At 44.0% G+C, this 22369-nt stretch overlaps 1 protein-coding gene and 1 non-coding gene across 3 annotated transcripts in view; both read left to right on the top strand.

Moving 5' to 3' along the window:
* Positions 1-22369, top strand: part of RAB28 (RAB28, member RAS oncogene family) — a 167058-nt gene that overhangs the window by 34941 nt on the left and 109748 nt on the right. For both annotated transcript variants that reach the window (XM_038745820.1, XM_038745821.1), the window contains exon 4: positions 1314-1443. In XM_038745820.1, coding sequence (XP_038601748.1) covers positions 1314-1443 — 130 coding nt within the window. The remainder of the gene's footprint in view (positions 1-1313; positions 1444-22369) is intronic.
* On the top strand, positions 6378-6515 carry LOC119927672. The gene has a single exon (XR_005450653.1). It is a non-coding gene; the product is annotated as a small nucleolar RNA SNORA7 (small nucleolar RNA).

Here is a 22369-nt window from a genome sequence, read left to right as displayed (position 1 = left end):
TTCATTCATTCAGTCAGTCATGTTTATTGAGTGCTTACTGTGTGCAGAGCACGGTACTATTGGAAAGTACAATTCAGCAGTAGAGATGATCCCTGCCCGCAACGGGCTTACTGTCTAGAAGGGAGGAGACAGACATCAAAACAAGTAAACAGGCATCAATAGCATCAATATAAATAAGTAGGGCTTTGAAGGAGGGAAGTGTGATTGGCGGATTTCAATCAATCGTATTTATTGAGCACTTACTGTGTGCTGAGCACTGTACTAAGCGCTTGGGAAGTCCAAGTTGGCAACATATAGAGACAGTCCCTACCCAACAGTGGGCTCACAGTCTAAATTTGAGGAGGGAGGGCATTCGAGGCCAGAGGTAGGACATGGGTTAGGGGTCGAAGGCAGGACAAGTGAGAACGAGGGAAAGTGAGAAGGTTAGCACCAGCGGAGCGGAGTTTGGAGTTTGCGGGCTGGGCTGTAGAAAGAGAGAAGGGAGGTGAGATAGGAGGGGGCAAGGTGATGGAGAGCTCTGAAACCAATAATGAGTTTTTGCTTGATACAGAGGTTGATAGGCAACCACTGGAGATTTTTGAGGAGGGAGTGACATGTCCAGGGCATTTCTCTAGAAAGATAGTGCAGGCAGCAGAGTGAAGTACAGACTGGAGTGGGTAGAGACAGAAGGCAGGAGGTCAGCAAGGAGGCTCCCTGGTGCTTCAGGTGCACACAGTAAGCTCTCAGTAAATGCAGTTGACTGATTAACAGAAACAACTCAAAGACAAGGAAAATTTTAAAAATGTAATTAGAGTAAGAAGGTACTATAGCTAGCAAATCAGAATTTCAGGCTCTTCAAGGCTGAGTTAATACTGTCCTTTCCATTTTCTAATTGAAGGCTATTTCAACAAACTGTCTAATCTGTGTCATGCAGATATGACATCTGCTACTGTCCTGAGTTTTATATATCTGGAAAAAAAGATGCGACAGTGACCCATTTGATAGGTAGTTTTATGATCTCTTCATTATGCAGTGTAAACCCTAAACAGATCATCAGCAGATCTCTTAAAACAGATATTTTCTCGGTAGAATCTCTTTATGTAGTTTTCTCCAAGTAGCGCATTATTTGGCAACAGTGGGTGATTGTATTCAGTTCATTTAAAAGTCACATTATCCTTATTTCACATTATGCTTACGATGACACCTGAGATATAGCTTAAAGAGAAGTGAAGTTGCTGTGAATTATTTCAATATTAATACATCAGTTCGATTTCTTTGCTTGTTAGGCAGTGTGTTTCAAATATGCTGAAACTTTTTTTTTCCCCCTCCAACAGGGAGTCCTTTTGGTGTATGATATTACAAATTACCAGAGCTTTGAGAATTTAGAAGACTGGCTCTCCATAGTCAAGAAAGTGAATGAGGAGTCAGAAACTCAGCCATTAGTGGCATTGGTGGGCAATAAAAGTAAGTTGTTAATACTAATGCATGTAAATTAAAAGCTAGTCTGTACTTTTTTTATTGCTTACACAAAATCTGGGAAGATTCGTACTTCTATTTTGGGAAATCTACGAGTACTTGTATTCATAAATGCGAATATAGAAGTTGTGGAAGAAATAGACTTTTTACTTGCTCAGAGCTAATAGAAAAGTCCCCTGGATGGAAATTTATAGGGTGACTTCTAAACTCAGGGCTTAAGCACTCTGGTTTGCTGCCCTAGCTAGCTTCTTCTAAGGTAAGTGCAGTGCAGACCTTGTTTCCTTCTGTTTTATGTGGCCAGAGGACAACTGGACATTTTGACTAGATTTCCTGTCAGCTCGGGGATATTTGAGAGAGATGTGGTTTCCTTAAACGCTCTTCTCCCAGGGACGAATACTGGTTCTCAGACATCAGTTTTTCCCTCTCCAGGTTTTTCTTTGGAGATGAATTCTGGAATGTTTGCTGATATTTATTTAAAAAGATGGAGTCGCTCCACAACGTTGTGTCCCTTCAAATTAAATCGATTTTGGAGCTAGGATGCCTAATTGTCCAGGGGAAAGTAGATTTTGCCCTGGTGAAAATTGTGGATTAATGAAAACTGTCATCAGGGTACATAACGCGGGGACCAGCAGCTAATATTCCCATTTCCCAGAGTGCTAGACTGAGCCCCCTCCTTCCCCTCCCCACAGCACCTGTCTATATGTATATATGTTTGTACGCATTTATTACTCTATTTTATTTGTACATATTTATTGTATTTATTTTATTTTGTTAATATGTTTTGTTTTGTTGTCTGTTTCCCCCTTCTAGACTGAGCCTTCCCAAGTGCTTAGTACAGTGCTCTGCACAGAATAAGCGCTCAATAAGTACAATTGAATGAATGAATGAATGAATGATTCTCATTTCAAAAGGCCAGTAAATTAGAAGGGTTCAGGGGAGAGATTCTAAAAAAAATGGGAGATAGGAATTTTAAGGATTTAGGGATTATTCAGCCTGGAAATGAGAGAAGACTGAAGTTGGACTTGATAAAGACCTTCAATAGTCTGAAAGGATGGAGATGATCTGTGTAGTCTGATTAAGGTGGCTTGGTGGATAGAGCACGTTCTGGGAAGCAGAAGGACCTGGGTTCTAATCCTGGCTCTGCCACATGTCTGCCGTGTGACCTTGGGTAGGTCACTTCACTTCTCTGTGCCTCATTTGCCTCATCTGTAAAATGGGGATTAAGACTGTGAGACGCATGAGAAGCAGCAAGAGATGCATAGAGAAGCAGCGTGGCTCAGTGGAAAGAGCACAGGCTTGGGAGCTACTCAAATCCGTTTTTTCTCCCCTTTGAACAATGACTGCTCCCCGCATCATCAGTGGTGTTTATGGAGCACTTACTGTGGGCAGAGCACTCTACTAAACACTTGGGAGAGTACGATTAAGCGAAGTTCACGGACACATTCCCTGCCCACAATGAGCTTACAATCTAGAGTCACTCTCCTCTTAGTAACAATGATAATAATAATAATTGTGGTATTTAAGTGCTTACTATGTGCAAAGCACCGTTCTAAGTGCTGGGAGGATACAAGGTGATCAGGTTGTCCCACGGGGGCCTCACAGTCTTAATCCCCATTTTATCAATCAATCAATCATATTTATTGAGCGCTTACTGTGTGCAGAGCACTGTACTAAGTGCTTGGGAAGTACAAGTTGGCAATTTGTAGAGACAGTTCCTACCCAGCAGTGGGCTCACAGTCTAGAAGGGGGAGACAGAGAACAAAACCAAACATATTAACAAAATAAAATAAATAGAATAGATATGTACAAGTAAAATAAATAAATAAATAGAGTAATAAATATGTACAAACATATATACATATATACAGGTACAGATGAGGTAACTGAGGCACAGAGAAGTCAAGTGACTTGCCCAAAGTCACACAGCTGACAATTGGCAGAGCCAGGATTTGAGCCCATGACCTCTGATTCCAAAGCCCATGCTGTTGTTTTTTTTTAAATGGCATTTATTAAGTGCTTACTATGTGCAGAGCACTGTTCAGGTTGTCCCACAGGGACACAGTTCTTATCCCCATTTTATAGAAGAGGGAACTGAGGCACAGAGAAGTTAAATGACTTGCCCAAAGTCACACAGCTGACAATTGGTGGAGGTGGGATTTGAACCCATGACCTCTGACTCCAAAGCCCGGGCTCTTTCCACTGAGCCACGCTGTTAAGCCACGCTGCTGCTGGGCTAAGCTTGGAGGCACAGTCAGGGGTTCAGGCCTCGGAGAATTGCTATAGCTTCTAGATGGCCAGTCTTTTCTGGGGGCTATTTAGGCCAGAGGGGATGATTTCCCTATAAAGTCTTATTTATTGTAGACACCTCTTAAATTTTGTGGGAGTAGTGTGGAAAATTGTACAGTTTTTTTCCCTGAAGATCTTTAAAGCCTGTGAAGGCTCTAGGATGGTGAGGATGTAATACGGCCATGATGCCAGGAGAAAATATAGCTAACACACTCAAGCTCACGGCACAGCTCAGGATTGTAGGAGCCTGTTAGCTTTACTTTTCAGTTTTTTCATAGAATTTCCCCTTTAATTTTCTAGCATAAAATTTGGATGTTGAGCCAAATTGTCACTAGGCTCTCTCAGGAACAATATTTCACGCTTGGAATGGCACGGTTTGTGTGTCAGATTTTGTCGGGTATTTTTCTGGCACTCCATTGTCTTTGGAGAATTCATTCATTCAGTCGTATTTACTGAGCGCTTACTGTGTGCAGGGCACTGTATTAAGCGCTGGGGAGAGTACAACAGCAGACACATTCCCTGCCCACAATGAGCTCACAGTCTAGAGCACTTTTTCAGTTCTCTCCCTTCCACCTGGCCTCTCTGATTTCCTCCTGCAGCCCAGCCCACACACTTGGCTCTTCCATTCATTCAGTCAATCAATCAATCAATCAATCAATCGTATTTATTGAGCGCTTACTGTGTGCAGAGCACTGAACTAAGCGCTTGGGAAGTATACGCCAGCCTCCTTCCTGGGCCTTGGTCCCATCTCTCAGCTCAATAAATACGATTGAATGAATGAATGAATGTTTTGTTTTGTTGTCTGTCTCCCCCTTCTAGACTGTGAGCCCGCTGTTTGGTAGGGGCCGTCTCTGTGTGTTGCCAACTTGTACTTCCCAAGCGCTTAGTACAGTGCTCTGCACACAGTAAGCGCTCAATAAATACGATTGAATGAATGAATGTTTTGTTTTGTTGTCTGTCTCCCCCTTCTAGACTGTGAGCCCACTGTTGGGTAGGGACCATCTCTCTATGTTGCCAACTTGTACTTCCCAAGCACTTAGTACAGTGCTGTGTACACAGTAAGCGCTCAATAAATACGATTGAATGAATGAATAAATGAATCTCTCCCACTGCGGACTCCTTGTCCAAGTCCTTCCTCTGACCTGGGACCCCCTCCTCCTTCGTGTCCAGCTGACTGCCGCACTCTCCACCCTCAGGGCCCTTCTGAATTCACGACTTCTCCAAGAGGCTTCCCTGATTGGCCTTCATTTCCCTTTCCTCCCTTCTGTGTCACCTATTCACTTGTATCTAATAATAATAATAATAATGATAATAATTATGGTATTTGTTAAGCACTTACTATATGGCAGGCACTACTAAGCGCCGGAGTGGATACAAGCAAATCGGGTTGGACACAATCCCTGTCCCACATAGGGCTCACAGTCTTAATCCCCTTTTTACAGATGAGGTAGCTGAGGCCCAGAGAAGTAAAGCGACTTGCCCAAGGCCACACAGCAGACAAGTGGCGGAGCAGGGATTAGAAACCACGACCTTCTGACTCCCAAGCTTGTGCTCTGTCCACTGTGCCGTGATGCTTCCCAAATCTGAGCCCCTTAAAGCACTTTCTACTCAGCTCCCCGGCCCCAGCCCCATAGCACTTTGTGTGCATATCCCGATTCTCTCCCATTAGATTTTATCTGTATTTTATTTTCAAATCCGTTTCCCCACCTGTAGACTGTAAGCTAAGAAGCAGCATGGCCTAGTGGAAAGAACCCAGGGCTGGGAACCAGAAGTATTTGGGTTCTAATCCTGACTCTACCCCATGTCACTTCACTTCTCTGTTTCTCGGTTACCCCATCTGTAAAATGGGGATGAAGACTGTGGAGTTTTCTTCTCTGTAGATTTTAAAAATCAAAATGAATTCCGAGCTCTCTGGGATGATAGAGGTTGTGGTTGTCTGAGCCCTGACTCAGCTCTCTTTTCCTTTTCTTCAACTCCCTTCCGTGTCACCCTGATTTGCTCCGTTTACTCAGCCCCCCTCCCAGCCTCACAGCACTGATGTGCATATCTGTAGTTTATTGATTTGTATTAATGTCTGTCTCCCTCTCTAGACTGTAAGCTTGTGGAGGGCAAGGAATGTGTCCACTATATTGTTGTATTATACTTTCCCAAGTGCTTAATACAGAGTTCTGCACACACTCAGTACTCAGTAAATATGATTGACTGACTAGCCTGGTCATTATGTCAGGAGATACCCCAGCTAGCCTCTTAAGCTCACTTTTTTGTTTGTTTATTTTTAATTAATTTAATTAATTGAGTGACTTTGGGCATGGCTCAGTGGAAAGAGCCCAGGCTTTGGAGTCAGAGGTCATGGGTTCAAATCCCTACTCTGCCAGTTGTCAGCTGGGTGACTTTGGGCAAGTCACTTAACTTCTCTGGGCCTCAGTTACCTCATCTGTAAAATGGGGATTAAGACTGTGAGCCCCCCGTGGGGCAACCTGATCACCTTGTAACCTCCCCAGCGCTTAGAACAGTGCTTTGCACATAGTAAGCGCTTAATAAATGCCATTATTATTCAGCGCTTAGAACAGTGCTTTGCACATAGTAAGTGCTTAACAAATGCCGATTATTATTATAATTATATTTAAGCTTTTACTCCCCTCTCAGGATTGCACCTGGAGAGTTTCCAGTCCTCTACCAGTCTCCGCTAAGGGAGGGAGAGTCAAGCAGAGGCCTACCTATTCCATTCCTAGCTTGGGCAGTGGCTAGCGAGTGGAAGGGAATCTGCTACAAGTCAAAACTCCCCTGTGCTGGGCAGCAGCGGCATGGGGGAGAATCGAGGGCGGAGACTCGAGTTTACTGCGTGGAAGGAGGCAGTGGTAAACCACTTCTGGATTTTTACCGAGAAAACTCTATGGATCCACTTCAGAACGATCGCAGATGGAGTTGGGGTGCCCTGGGAGAGATGTGTGCATGACGTTGCTATGGGACGGAGCACATGACAAGACAAGCTTTTACTATGCGCTAGGCACTGTACTAAGCACTGGGGTAGATACAAGCTAATCAGGTTGGACACAGTCCCTGTCCCACATGGGGCTCACAGTCTTACTCTCCACTTAGCAGATGAAGTAGCTGAGCTACAGACGCGTGACTTGCCCAAGGTCACACAGCAGAGCGGTGGAGCTGGGATTAGAATATAGGACCTCTGAGGCTCGTGCTCTTCCAGTTAGGCCGGTAAATTAGCTTTGCTCTCCCATTTTTTCACAAAATTTTCCCTCTAGGTGTGTAGCATGGGTTCTTTTTCCTGGCTCTTTCACTTGTCTGCTGTGTGGTCTTGGGCAAGTCACTTAACTTCTCTGCGTCTGTTACCTCATCTGTAAAATGGGGATTGAGACTGTGAGTCCCATATGGGGCAGGGACTGTGTCCCACCCAATTTGCTTGTGTCTGCACCAGAGCTTAGTGCAGTGCCTGGCTCATAGTAAGTGCTTAATAAATACCGCAATTATTATTATTCTTAGCAATAAGTTTGTTTTTGAGCGCAAATTTGACTAGACGCCCTCAAAGCAGTTTTTCCACGGTTGGGATGACGGTTCAGTTTGTGTGGCGGATTTTGTGGAGTGTCTTTCTGGAACTTTATTCTGCAGTGTCCAAATCAATCAATTATTCGTCCTTAGTGCTTTTTGTGTGCCAAGCACTGTACTGAGCGCTTGGGAGAGTACAGTATAACAGTAGGTAGACACATTCCCTGCTCACAGTGAGCTTACAGTCTAGAGAGGGAGACAGACATTAGTACAGATAAATAAATTACGGTGGTGTACGTAAGTGCTGTGGGGCTGAGGGAGCGGGGGAATAAAGGGAGCAAATCCACGTGCAAGAGCAGTGCAGACGGGAGCGGGACAAATGAGGGCTAGTCAGGTAAGTCCTCTTGGAGGAGATATGCCTTCAATAAGGTTTTGAAGGTGAGGAAAGTAACTGTCGGATATAAAGTAGGAAAGTGACGTGGGCGAGAGGTCGGTCGCAAAATAGGTGAGATTGAGATACAGTGAGTTAGTTGGTGTTAGAGGAATGCATTGTGAGGACTGAGTTGAGGTAGGAGGGAGCAAGGTGATGGAGTGCTTTTAAATCCCAAACCTTCCTCTCATTCACTTTGTAAAGAATGCTATTGAAGTGAATGAATAAAAATAAAAACGCACATAAGACACTACTGAAATGCTATTTCTCTCCCGTATTTTCCACAACTAATTTTAGTTCAGTTACTTTCCCGAAACATCGGTTTGATTGGACAACCTTCTCTTAGCTTTTGACTCGGGTATCTCATTAAGAAAGCATCAGCTGGTAATATAGTTGAATATACACCCCGGGAAGGAATTCTGGGGAGTTACACAGTGGGGACCTTGTTTTAATTTTATCCAGGACATAATCTGATCACCATCTGGGGCGAGGTTTTTCATGGGGTAGTGGTATATAGTCATATACAATTAGATACATTATGTAGGTGTTTATACTATCCTCTGAGGCATCTAGCATTGGTCACTGTCAGAGACAGGATACAGGACTAGATGGGGCATTCGTCTGTTCTGGTATTGCCATTTCCAGATTTTAAAAACAAATATTTATACAAGTAATGTGAATTTATGCAAAAAATAACATTAATTCAGTGTTATGTCTGAGAACTTAATCGCACAAAAGTCAAGGCTTTCCTCACAGCAGGCAAAGTTCTAGCCTTGTTGCATGTGTGCATTACAATAGGGTCTTTCAGTGTGTGGTCCCATAAAATATGAAGTCACACAAAATGTTACATATGTTGCCTTGAAAAGATTACAGAAGATATTTAAGTTTCTTCATATTATTTACTGGAGAGTTGTCACATTGCCCAAATTTATATGACCATGTAATGAAAGATCCTTCTGCAGTTAAGGCTCTTAAGAGCATAACTGAATTTTCTGGATATTGTGTGACTTGAAGTTCAAACTCAGTATTATGGTAGCAGAGTTTAATGTGCATATTTCAATGTCTGTCTCCCCCCACCTTCAGACAGTAAGATCCTTGTGGGCAGGGAACGAGAAGCAACATGGCTTGTAGTGGAAAGAGTGTGGGCCTTGGCATCAGAGGACCCGGGTTCTAGTCTCGGCTCCGCTACTTGTCTGCTCTGTGACTTTGGGCAAGCCACTTAACATCTCTGTGCCTCAGTTACCTCATCTGAAATATGGGGATTAAGACTGGGAGCCCCACGTGGGACAGGGACTCGATCCAATCTGATCATCCTGTATCAACCCCAGTACTTATTACAGAGCCTGGCACAAAGCAAGGGCAAAACAAATACCATTAAAGAAAAGTTAGAAACATCGTGGCTCAGTGGAAAGAGCCCGGGCTTGGGAGTCAAAGGTCATGGATTCTAATCTTGGCTCTGCTGCTTGTCAGTTGGGTGACTTGGGGTAAGTCGCTTAACTTCTCTGTGCCTCAGTTACCTCATCTGAAAAATGGGGATTAAGACTGTGAGCCCCATATGGAACAGTCTGATTACTTTGTATCCCCCCAGCGCTTAGAACAGTGCTTGGCTTATATTAAGCGCTTAACAAATGCCATCATCATTATTATTATTATCAGCTCTGCTGTATTGTATTCTCCCAAGCACTTAGTACTGTGCTGTGCACACAGTAAGCCCTACATAAATTGTTTACACCTGTTGTCTCTGTTTCAGCATGGCTTAGTGGAAAGAGCAGGGGCTTGGGAGTCAGAGGTCGTGGGTTCTCATCCCGGCTCTGCCATTTATCAGCTGTGTGACTTGGGGCAAATCATAACTTCTCTGGGCCTCAGTCACCTCATCTGAAAAACGGGGATTAAAACTGTGAGCCACAAGTGGGACAACCTGATTACCCTGTATCTACCACAGCACTTAGAACGGTTCTTGGCGCATAGTAAGCACTTAACAAATACCATTATTATTATTATTCCTATCCTCCAATTCTCTTGTAGCTCGCCTCCGATCTGGCTTCCATCATCATCAATCGTATTTATTGAGCGCTTACTATGTGCACTGAGCGCTTGGGAAGTACAAATTGGCAACATATAGAGACAGTCCCTACCCAACAGTGGGCTCACAGTCTAAAAGGGGGAGACAGAGAACAAAACCAAACATACTAACAAAACAAAATAAATAGAATAGATATGTACAAGTAAAATAAATAAATAGAGTAATAAATATGTACAAACATACTCCTTCACTCCACAGAAACAGGTCTTTCAAAGGTAACCAATGATCTTCTTCTCACCAAATCTGACGGCCTCTACTCCAGCCTATTCCTCCCAGACTTCACAGCCCCTTTGCCACTGTCGACCACCTAGTTTCTCCTTGAAACTTTATCCAACCTTGGAGTCCCTGACACTTTTCTCTCTTGGTTCTCCTCGTATCTCTCTGTCTGCTCCTTTTCATTCTCTTTGGCTGGCCCCTCCTCTGCTTCCCACCCTCTGACAGGAGGGAATCAGTTCTAGATTCCCTTCTCTCCTCCCCTTACACCCACTCTCTGGGAGAACTCATTCACTCTCATTGCTTCAGTTAACCATCTCCAGCCCTGAGCTCTCTCCTTCCCTAAATCTCGTATTTCTTTCCTCTTACCTTCAAGACTTATCTAATTGGCCGTTCTTCCGACACCCCAAATTAAACATGTCCAAAACTGAACTCCTCCTCATTCTACCTGAACCCCGCACCCCTCCGTCTTTCCCATCACTGTAAACACCATCACTGTCCTCCCTATCTCACAAGCCCATAACCTTGGTGTTATCTCCAACTCACTTCTCTCTTTCCACCCACTTAGTCTTGTCACCAAATCCTGTTGTTCTACCTTCACAGCTGTGGTAAAATCGGTCCTTTCCTCTCCATCCAGACTGCTACTGTGCTGATCCAAGGTGTGGCTCAGTGGAAAGAGCACGGGCTTTGGAGTTAGAGTTAGTTTGGAGTTAGATTATGGGTTCAAATCCCGGCTCCGCCATTTGTCAGCTGTGTGACTTTGGGGAAGTCACTTCTCTGGGCCTCAGTTCCCTCATCTGTAAAATGGGGATTAAGACTGTGAGCCCCACATGGGACCACCTGACCACCTTGTATCCTTTCCAGTGCTTAGAACAGTGCTTTGCACATAGAAAGCGCTTAACAAATGCCATCATTATTATTATTCTCCTGTCCCGCCTTGACTACTGCATCTGCTTCCTCGCTGACCTCCCGGCCTCCTGTCTCTCCCCACTCCAATCCATACTTCACTCTACTGCCTGGATCATTTGATCTTTTATCTTCTCCAGCACTTAGTACTGTGCTTGGCACATAGTAAGCACTTAACAAATACCACCATTATCATTATTATTAGCTCCATTTTACAGATGAGGTAACTGAGGCACAGAGAAGTTCATTCGTTCAGTCATTTTTATCGAGTATTTACTGTGTGCAGAACACTGTACTAAGCACTTGGAAGAGAACAACACAACAGTAAACAGGCACATTCCCTGCCCACAACAAGCTTACAGTCTAGAGGTGGGGAGACAAACATTAATGGGAGCCTGGGAGTCATGAGGTCATGGGTTTTAATCCTGCCTCTGCCTCTTGCCTGCTGTGTGAATTGAGGCAAGTCACTTCTCTGTGCCTCAGTTACCTCATTTGTAAAATGGAGACTGAGACTGTGAGCCCCAAGTGGGTCAGGGACTGTGTCCAATCTGATTTGCTTGTATTGAGCCCAGATTTTAGTACAGTGGAAACACATGGTAGGCACTTAATAAATACCATAATAATTATTATTAACATAAATAAATTACAGATCTATATGTATCAGTGCTGTGGGACTGGGAGGGGGGAATGACTTCAGAATCTTACCCAAGGTGGGGATAACATATATTTTCTCTTGCCCTCTTTTGTTATGAGCCCTGCGTGGGGCAGGGCTCCATGCCAGCTGATTCTCATGAATCCACCCTACCGCTTAGCACAGCGTTTACCACTTAGCCCTCCCCTCTCTCCTTGCCAGTACTGTTCAGAGAAATAAAATTCAATTTCAGATTTATCATGCTAGAATAAGTGTAAACAAGAGTCTGAAAGAAGATGATGCTGTTCTAAAACTCATGCTTCACTGGGATTTGAATCTTCTAGGCTCTCATTTTTTTAAGCTCAATACCAAGTCATTATAGGTAGGGAACGTGTCTATGAGCTCTGTTATATGGTAATAATAATAATAATGGCATTTATTAAGCGCTTACTATGTGCAAAGCACTGTTCTAAGCGCTGGGGAGGTTACAAGGTGATCAGGTTGCCCCACGTGGGGTTCACAGTCTTAGTCCCCATTTTACAGATGAGGGAACTGAGGCACAGAGAAGTTAAGTGACTTGCCCAAAGTCACACAGCTGACAATTGGCGGAGCCGGCGTTTGAACCCATGACCTCTGACTCCAAAGCCCGGGCTCTTTTCCACTGAGCCATGCTGCTTCACTTCCAAGTGTTTAGTTCAGTATTCTGCACACAGTAAATGCTCAATAAATATGATCCAGCACATAGAACAGTGCCCAGCGCTTAGAACAGCGCTTTGCACATAGTAAGCGCTTAATGAATGCTATCATTATTATTAGGATTGATCGACTTTGAGTCGGTGGTGAGAATCCATCTGCTGACAGTGGGAGAAGGGGAATCTAATGACATTATTATAATAATCATTGTGGTTCCTATTAACCTACTGGTAAGCTCTGCCCCAAATGCACGTTTAAAGGTCATTATAGTAAAAAGACCTTTTTCTTTCCATGTGGAATGAATTGAGCGATTGTTGACAGAAATGAACAATGACAGTAACTGTGGTATTTAAGTGCTTACTATGTGCCAAGCCGTGTCCTAAGCGCCAGGGTCTTGTCTTTTGCTGTTGAGTCGTCTCCGATCCATAGCGATGCCATGGACGCATCTCTCCCAGAACGCCCCACCTTCATCTGCAATCGTTCTGGTAGCATATCCATATAATTTTCTTGCTAGAAATACGGAAGAGGTTTACCATCGCCTCCTTCTGTGCCATAAACTTGAATCTCCGCCCTCGACTCTCTCCTGTGCTGCCGCTGCCCAGCACAGGGGAGTTTTTCCTTGTAGCCGTTGGCCTGCCACTCGCTAGCCACTGGCCAAGCTAGGGATGGAATGGACAGGCCTCTGCTTGACTCTTCCTCCCGTAGTCGAGACTGGTCAAGTACTAGAAACTCTCCAAGTGCAACTCTGAGAGGAGAAGCACTAGGGTAGATACCGGATAATCAGGTCATACACAAAACCTGTCCCACGTAGAACTCAGTCTACATGGGAAGGAGAACAGGAATCGAGTCCCCATTTTGCATACGAGGAAACTGAGGCATGAGGAACTTCCTTACGAGGTCACATTGCGGGCAGATGGCAGGGTGGGATTAGACCCCAATCTTAATCCCCATTTTCCCCCTTTTAGACTGTGAGCCCACTGTTGGGTAGGGACTGTCTCTATATGTTGCCAGCTTGTACTTCCCAAGCGCTTAGTATAGTGCTGTGCACACAGTAAGCGCTCAATAAATATGATTGATGATTTTCTGGATGAGAAGCAGGTTGCCATCGAGGATAGAGTCAGGAGGTCATGAGTTCTAATCCCGGCTCTGCCACTTGTCTGTTGTGTGACCTTGAACAAGTCACTTTTCCCCCCCTCTAGACTGTAAGCCCGTTGTGGGCAGGGATTGTCCCTCTTTGTTGCTGTATTGTACTCTCCAAGTGTTTAGTACAGTGATTGGCACACAATAAGTGTTCAATAAATATGAATGCATAGACTACACCCAAGTAGACCAGGAAGCAGCATGGCGTAATGGATAGAGCACAGACCTGGGAGACGGACGGTCATGGGTTATAATCCTGGCTCCACCACTTGTCTGCTGTGTGATCTTCATTTCATTTCTCTGGACCTCAGTTCCCTCATCTGTAAAATGGGGATTGAAACTGGAGCCCCATATGGTACAGGGACTGTGTCCAACCCAATCTTCTTGTATCCATCCCATCACTTAGTACAGTGCCTGGCACATAGTAATAAATGACATATTGTTATTATTATTATACTGTGTGGCCTTGGGCAAGTTACTTCACTTCTCTGTGCCTCAGTTCCTTCATTTCTAACATGGGGATTAAAGATGTGAACCCCATGTGTAACATGTCCAACCTGTCTAGCTTTTATCATCATCATCATCAATCGTATTTATTGAGCGCTTACTGTGTGCAGAGCACTGTACTAAGTGCTTGGGAAGTACAAATTGGCAACATATAGAGACAGTCCCTACTCAACGGTGGGCTCACAGTCTAAAAGGGGGAGACAGAGAACAAAACCAAACATAGCAACAGAATAAAATAAATAGAATAGAATAGATATGTACAAGTAAAATAAATAGAGTAATAAATATGTACAAACATATATACAGGTGCTGTGGGGAAGGGAAGGAGGTAAGATGGGGAGGGGACCAAGTTTTATCTACCCCAGTGCTTAGCATAGTGCCTGGCACATAGTAAATGCTTAACAAATATCGAAAACCGCCCAAAAGTTCCTAGAATGGTGCTGTCAAAGGAGCAGGTATAGCTTCAAACTAAAGAACAGTGTTCCGTGGGTGAGGGAAAGGAAGAACTGTTAACAAGAAATGATGCCATCAGCAGTTGAATAACACAGCCAGGCACCACACAAATCAGAGGTTTAGAAATGGTCCTTTCAAAGTTGCCTTTTGTACTAAATCTGGCAGATGAATCTGTACCCGACTCAGATCTCAGTAGGCTTTGGATAAGTTCAATAATGTTAGGTCTCTAAAGGAAAGAGGAGGAGAAGTCAGAAATTTGGAAAGAAAAGTTGGGAGTGTCAGATTGGTGAAGAAGAGGTTTATATTGTACGGCTCTGCACCGGTAAGCACTCAATACTCTTGTTTAATTGATCAGCTAAATATATTTATGGGTGGATGGGGTATTGGCGGGCAAAAGTTGGAAATGGAAGAAGGTTTATTTCAAATTGGGAGAATGGGTGTCTAAAAGGGCAACTCGCATTCTTCCTCCAACTGCCCTTGGCTGCCACTATTTGGGGCCGGAGATACTGCTCATTTCATTCCGAATGACGTTTCTTCCATCCTTAAGTCACTCACTCTGTCAAGGGTGAGAGAGGCTTCCATCAGAAATAAAGGAGGAGCCTCCAGTGTGGGTCTTTAGGATCAGATTTATGCCAGAGGCATTCTAGTGCTCAGGGTTTGCCCAGTGTCCCTCTTAGTCATATCGGCCAGTTGTGTTCCCCCCAGGCTCTAGAGAGCAGTGAGTGAATGAGCTGGCAGAGAAGCAGAGTGGCTCAGCAGAAAGAGCCCGGGCTTTGGAATCAGAGGTCACGGGTTCTAATTCCGGCTCCGCCGCTTATCGGCTGTGTGATTTTGGACTGTGTGACTTCAGTTACCTCATCTGTAGAATGGGGATTGAGACTGTGAGCCCCCCGTGGGACAACCTGATCACCTTGTAACCTCTCCAGCGCTTGGAACAGTGCTTTGCACATAGTAAGCGCTTAATAAATCGTCATCATCATCAATCGTTTTTATTGAGCGCTTACTATGTGCAGAGCACTGTACTAAGAGCTTGGGAAGTACAAATTGGCAACATATAGAGACAGTCCCTACCCAGCAGTGGGCTCACAGTCTAAAAGGGGGAGACAGAGAACAAAACCAAACATACTAACAAAATAAGCATAGTAACAAAATAAAATAAATAGAATAGATATGTACAAGTAAAATAAATAAATAGAGTAATAAATAATAAATGCCATCAACACCCCCTCCCCCAAAACGCAAGTTCCCTTTAAAGGCTTTTTATGTGCCTGACCAATTGGCATCCAAAGTTGCCTCAATATAGTTTTTTTAAATGGTATTTGTTAAATACTATGTGCCACGTGCTGTCCTAAGCATTGGGTTGATGTCATGAGTTCTAATTCCAGCTCTGCCACTTGTCTGCTGTGTGGCCTTGGGCAAGTCCTCCGGGCCTCAGCTTCCTCATCTGTAAAATGGGGATGGAGACTGGAAACCCCACTTGGACAGGGACTGTGTCTAACCCGGTTTGCTTGGATCCACCCCCAGCGCTTAGTACAGTGCCTGGCACAGTATGTACTTAACAGATGCCATAGTACCATTTTTATGATTCTTATTATGCCTGGAAATGGCTAATTAAAATTTTTTTTGGGCCATTTGAATGCTATAAAGAAGTATATTCTAAACTCCAAATTTCAAGTATTAGAAAGCAGCCATTAAAGGCTGTCACAAGGATGAAACCTTTTCTATCGATCAGGCAAGTAAATCGGTGGTATTTATTGAGCACTTCCTGGGTGAGGAGCACTGTACTAAGCATTTCTTTGGTCCTAAGGAGGGAAGTTGGCCTAGGTGGGTAGATTTTGTTTCAGAGATGTGGGGAAATGGACTTCCTCTCACTTTCTCCTCCAATGTTGTTCCCTCCATTTCATGAGGGACAGGACTGTGTCCTACCTGATTAGCTTGTATCTATCCCAGCCCTTCCTACAGTGCCTGGCACATAATAAACGCCTAACAAATGCCATAAAAAAGCCCTCCTAAAATCCCTCCTCCTCCTTCAAGCCTTCCCCAATTAACTCCTCAAAGGCAAATCACATTAACCCACCAGTCTCTGCTAGCAGTCACATTTTTTTTTATTCATACCCTCCCTCTCCACTTATGTGGGATTGATAATAGTCATGAGTTCAATCAATCAAAAGTATTTATAGCACGCTTACTGTGTGCAAAGGACTGTAGTAAACATTTGGAAAAGTTCAGTGCAACAAGAGTTGGTAGATCCCTGCCCACACAGAGCTTACAGTCTGCAGTCTGATTACCCCCTTGGTAAATTTTTATGCTCACCTCCACTATTATTGTATAAGTTCTTTGTGGGAGGAGAACACGTCTTGTGATTTGGTTGTCCTTTCCCAAGTGCTTTGTTCAGTGCATTGCCCTCAGTGGGTACACAATAAATGTCTTTAAGGCTACCATTAAATACTACTCCTGGAAAGGATGCAACAGATGATAAAAAGTGGCAATAGTTACCAAAAGGTGTTTTTTACTTATATCGTACTCTCTCAAATACATAGTAATAATAATAATAATAATAGTGGCATTTGTTAAGCGCTTACTATTTTCAAAGCACTGTTCTAAGCGCTGGGCGGGGATACAAGACTATCAGGTTGTCCCACGTGGGGCTCATAGTCATCACCCCCATTTTACAGATGAGGGCACTGAGGCTTAGAGAAGTTAAGTGACTTGCCCAAGGTCACACAGCAGACATGTGGCGGAGCTGGGATTCGAACCCATGATCTCGGACTCCAAAGCCCGGGCTCTTTCCACTGAGCCACGCTGTTCTGCACACAGTAAGCATTCAATAAATATGATTGATTGATAAATTGTACAATTTTCTGTATTGCTTAGCAGTGGGAGTCATTTTGCAGCCAATCTTCAATATACTGGAATACTGTCATCCTTAATAGAACCTTCAAGACATTTTTTCTTAGATTTATTTATCATGAGAAAACTATATAATTTTCACCAGACTTTAATCATTTTTAATAACTAACTGTTGGACATCATTTGTATTGCCAACACAGAGTAAAGCATATCCGAATATTCAACTGTTTATTTGTAAAGTTGGTTTAGCGTTTTTAACGCCTATAAATTATACATTTTCAGCCAAATCAGGTTTCTTTTACTGGTAGGCATTAGTAGATTGATGACTAATTATCTTACAGAATAAAATTTAAATGGTTCTCTGGCCATATTGGGGATTTTAAAGGATTAGAGCTCTAGTAAATGCACAGAATACAGGTTTTTTTGAGAGTGTGACATTTTAATTAGTCATGTTTTGTTATTTTTCAATTCTTAACTGCCTTCCAGCTATCAGATCCATAAGCTGACTCCTTTCAGGTCAGCCGACCTTCTCAGTGGATATATTGTAAACCAGAATTAACCGAGGTGGCATGGGAGCTTCACGGGTCTTGATTTATCGTGGCTTCCCTGGTTTTGGGGGGCCGGTGGTTATCGGGAACTTCTACTGGGGGTAGGAATTATCAGGCACCAGTGTACTGTGGATGGATGAATGATTTCTGCTCTTAAAGATATTAACCAGATCCTCTTCCAAATAAAGACTAATAACTCAGATTTTTAAACAGCCTGCAGGACAGATGAGGGCAGACAGGAGAGTGCATCAACACTAATTAACAATGTTGACTCACGTTAGCCTCAGGGTGATTGATTGTCCGGGAAGTGCTATCTCTCCCAGGAAGTCGGTGTACTTTATAATGGGAGGTTTAAAGGTTACCTTTCAATGTAACAAAAAAATAAGTTGTGTTCATTGAGTTCTCCTTGGATGTATTAGCGTAACCCCAGTGAATTACTTGCTTTACAAACATTTTATATAAAATTAAATTCAGTGATCTTCTTGAGAGAATTGCTGTATTCTCATTAACAGCAGATGAGCTCCTTACGGTTCTGAAAAACATATTTAAAGTGGTCATAATAGTAATCATGATAATGATGGCATTTGTTAAGCGCTTGCTATGTGCAAAGCACTGTTCTAAGTGCTGGGGAGGATACAAGGTGATCAGGTTGTCCCACGGGGGGCTCACAGTCCTAATCCCCATTTTCCAGATGAGGTAACTGAGGCACAGAGAAGTGAAGTGCATTGCCGAAGGTCACACAGCTGACAGTTTGCCGTGGCAGGATTTGCACCCATGACCTCTGACTCCCAAGCCCGGGCTCTTTCCACTGAGCCACGCTGCTTCTCCATTCATGAGGAATAGCCATCCAATTGTATGTCTACAGAGAAGCAGCGTGGCCTAGGAGTCAGAGGATCTGGGTTCTAATCCCCGCTCTGTCACTTATCCCGGCCCACGTCATCCCCCGGGCCTGGAATGCCCTCCTTCTGCCCATCCGCCAAGCTAGCTCTCTTCCTTCCTTCAAGGCCCTACTGAGAGCTCACCTCCTCCAGGAGGCCTTCCCAGACTGAGCCCCTTCCTTCCTCTCCCCCTCATCCCCCTCTCCAGCCCCCCATCTTACCTCCTTCCCTTCCCCACAGCACCTGTATAAATGTATATATGTTTGTACATATTTATTACTCCATTTATTAATTTATTTATTTTACTTGTCCATATCTATTCTATTGATTTTATTTTGTTAGTATGTTTGGTTTTGTTCTCTGTCTCCCCCTTTTAGACTGTGAGCCCACTGTTGGGTAGGGACTGTCTCTATATGTTGCCAATTTGTACTTCCCAAGCGCTTAGTACAGTGCTCTGCACACAGTAAGCGCTCAATAAATACCATTGATTGATTATCCGCTGTGTGACTTTGGACAAGTCGTTTAACCTCTTTGTACCTCGTTCCTTCACCTGCCAAATGCGGACTCAATATCTGTTCTCCCTCCTACCTAGATTGTGAGCCCTTTGTGGGACCTGATTATCTTGTACCTACTCCAGCGCTTTGTTCAGTGCTTGGTACATAGTAAGTGCTTCACAGATGCCACAATTATTGTTCATTGTGAATCTTCAAATATTCATTCAATCGTATGAATTGAATGAATTCATACTGTGTGCAGAGCACTGTACTAAGCGCTTGGGAAGTCGGCAACATATAGAGACGGTCCCTACCCAACAATGGGCTCACAGTCTAGAAGGGGGAGACAGACAACAAAGCAAGACATGTAGACATGCGGCAGAATTGTCAGAACAAATAGAATTATAGCTGTAATGCACATTATTAACAAAATAAATAGAATGGTAAATATGTACAAGCAAAAATTGTTAATTCTTGTATATAACTTGGCGTTAATAGGAGCTTTACAGGCATGTTTATTTATCCAATCGTATTTATTGAGCACTTACCATGTGCAAAGCACTGTACTAAGCGCTTGGGAGAGTACAGTGCAGCAACCCACAGAAACATTCCCTGCCCACAATGAGATCACAGTCTAGAGGGGGAGGCAGACATTAATATATATAGATAAATAAATGAATAAATAAATTCATTCATTCAATCATATTTATTGAGCGCTTACTGTAAGCAGAGCACTATACTAAGCACTTGGAAAGTACAAATTTAGCAACAAAAAGAGACAATCCCTACACAACAATGGGCTCACAGTCTAGAAGGGGGTAGACAGACAACAAAATCAATTTCAGCTGTATAAAAATAAATTGCATTTTATGAAATGGAATGTACATTTACTTTTGAAAACAAAATATGTTGAAAATGAAAAATAGTAAATCTCTCGAGTCTCTATTTTGAAAGCACTACCTGCATGATCTGTGAAAGGATGGGAATGTTTAATGAGACTTGGTATAACCCAAACGTAGAAAACAGGTAAGGGTTGCTAATTTTTCTGATTTTCTCCGATTCTCTGAGATCTGGACAGCGGTGAGAGTTAGTGAGTGGCTGGGAGATTCATTCATTCATTTAGTCATGTTTATTGAGCGCTTACTGTGTGCAGAGCACTGTACTAAGCGCTTGGGAAGTACAATTTGGCAGATCTGGTGGGTGAAAGGCGCTTGTATAGCCAGTGGCTGTTGAAATTCTGCGTGCCGGGCCTAAATGAGCCAGTTGGGGAAATGGGCTAGCTGCCAAAGAGCCCGGGCTTTGGAGTCAGAGGTCATGGGTTCGAATCCCGACTCCATCACATGTCTGCTGTGGGATCTTGGGCAAGTCACTTAACTTCTCTGGGCCTCAGTTACCTCATCTGGAAAATGGGGATTAAGACTGTGAGCCCCATGTGGGACAACCTGATCACCCTGTATCCTTCCCAGCGCTTAGAACAGTGCTTTGCACATAGTCAGCACTTAACAAATGCCAATTATTATTATTATTAGGAAATCACTGTGGAAGCCACTGTGGAGCAGCAGTGGCGAGGGAAGAAAAACGTTGGCCTCTACCTTTGCTGCAAATGGGATTTCAGTTAGCAAGTCAGAATGGAAGCTCTGGCTGCTGTCAGTCAATCTGGGGGTATTTAACGGTTACTGTGTGCGGAGCACTGTTCTAAGAGCTTAGGAAAGTCCAAAACCACAGTATTGGTAGACATGATCCCTGCCCACAAGCAGCGTACAGTCTCCAGGGGAAGACAGACATTTAAGTAGACTAGAGATTGGGGAAATAGCAGAGTATAAGAATATTTGCGTAATAATAATAATGGCATTTACTAAGCGCTTACTATATGCAAAGCACTGGTCTAAGCGCTGGGGAGGTTACAAGGTGATCAGGTTGTCCCACGGGGGGCTCACAGTCTTCATCCCCATTTTACAGATGAGGTGATTTTTAGGAGGATTTTGAAGGCGGGGAGAGTGGTGGACGGTTGGATAGGAAGAGGGAGGGAGTTCCAGGGCAGGGGGAGGACTTGGGCAAGGGGTCCTTGTTGGGGGATAGGCAAGATTGAGGTACAGAGAATAGGTTAGAGGAAACGGAGCGTTTGGATGGGGTTCTAGTCGAAAAGCGGCAAGGTTAGGTAGGAGGGAGAGAGTTAATCGCTGGTAAGGAGTTTAAGTTTGATACGGCGATAGGTGGGCAAACATTGGAGGTTTTTGAAGAACGGGGAGATAGGGACTGAATGTGTTTTTTAGAAAAATGATCAGGCAGCTGAGTGAGGTACGGACTGCAGGGGGGCCAGAGTTGGAGCTGAAGCCGTAGGAGTGAATGAGTTCTCCAAAGGAGTGGGTGTAGATGGAGAATAGATGGCAGGGGACCCATTCATCCATTCATTCACTCACTCACTCACTCACTCACTCATTCATTCACTCATTCAGTCATATTTATTGAGCGCTTACTGTGTGCAGAGCACTGTACTAAGCGCTTGGGAAGTACAAGTTGGCAACATATAGAGACAGTCCCCACCCGACAACGGGCTCACAGTCTAGAAGGGGGAGACAGACAACAAAACCAAAATGAGGCCAGGTGTCATATGGAAACCCTTGAGCTCACGTTCCTCATGAAGACCACATTAAGGGACACTGTCCCTGTAGCACTCAGACCTCGACTGATGCCGTGCCTGTGAGCCAAACCTTGCTTTCCACCACTGCATCATGTGCTCAGATGAGATGAGAAGCAGCATGGCTCAGTGGGAAACAGCACGGGCTTTGAAGTCAGAGGTCATGGGTTCAAATCCTAGCCCCGCCAGTTAGCTGTGTGACTTTGGGCAAGTCACTTAACTTCTCTGGGCCTCAGTTACCTCATCTGTAAAATGGGGATGAAGACCGTGAGCCCCCCCGTGGGACAACCTGATCATCTTGTAACCTCTCCAGCACTTAGAACAGTGCTTTGCACATAGTAAATGCTTAATAAATGCCATTATTATTATGTGGAGCTGTGGGAAGAGCGGGCCTTAATTTCTCAGGAGCGTTCTCTCCAAAGCACGGTGAAGACACATGTGTGGAAGATGGGGTGTCCTCTAAGCCAAGCCCTGCTGACGGTCCTGGGGAAGGAGCACCGACAACGCAGACCCACAGTTGAGTCCCTGGAGGGACTCCCATGGGGAGAGGATGGGAGCCAGGAGGTGGTGTTCTTTCAGTTGCCTTTTCCGTCTCCACTGCTGCTTCAGCCCACTCGGCGTTTGGGTAGGGACTGTCTCTATATGTTGCCAAATTGTACTTCC

Source organism: Tachyglossus aculeatus, chromosome 4, assembly GCF_015852505.1.
Source record: "Tachyglossus aculeatus isolate mTacAcu1 chromosome 4, mTacAcu1.pri, whole genome shotgun sequence".
Lineage (NCBI taxonomy): Eukaryota > Metazoa > Chordata > Mammalia > Monotremata > Tachyglossidae > Tachyglossus > Tachyglossus aculeatus.
Note: the sequence above shows the minus strand (reverse complement) of the source record. Positions and strands in the feature narration are given on the sequence as shown.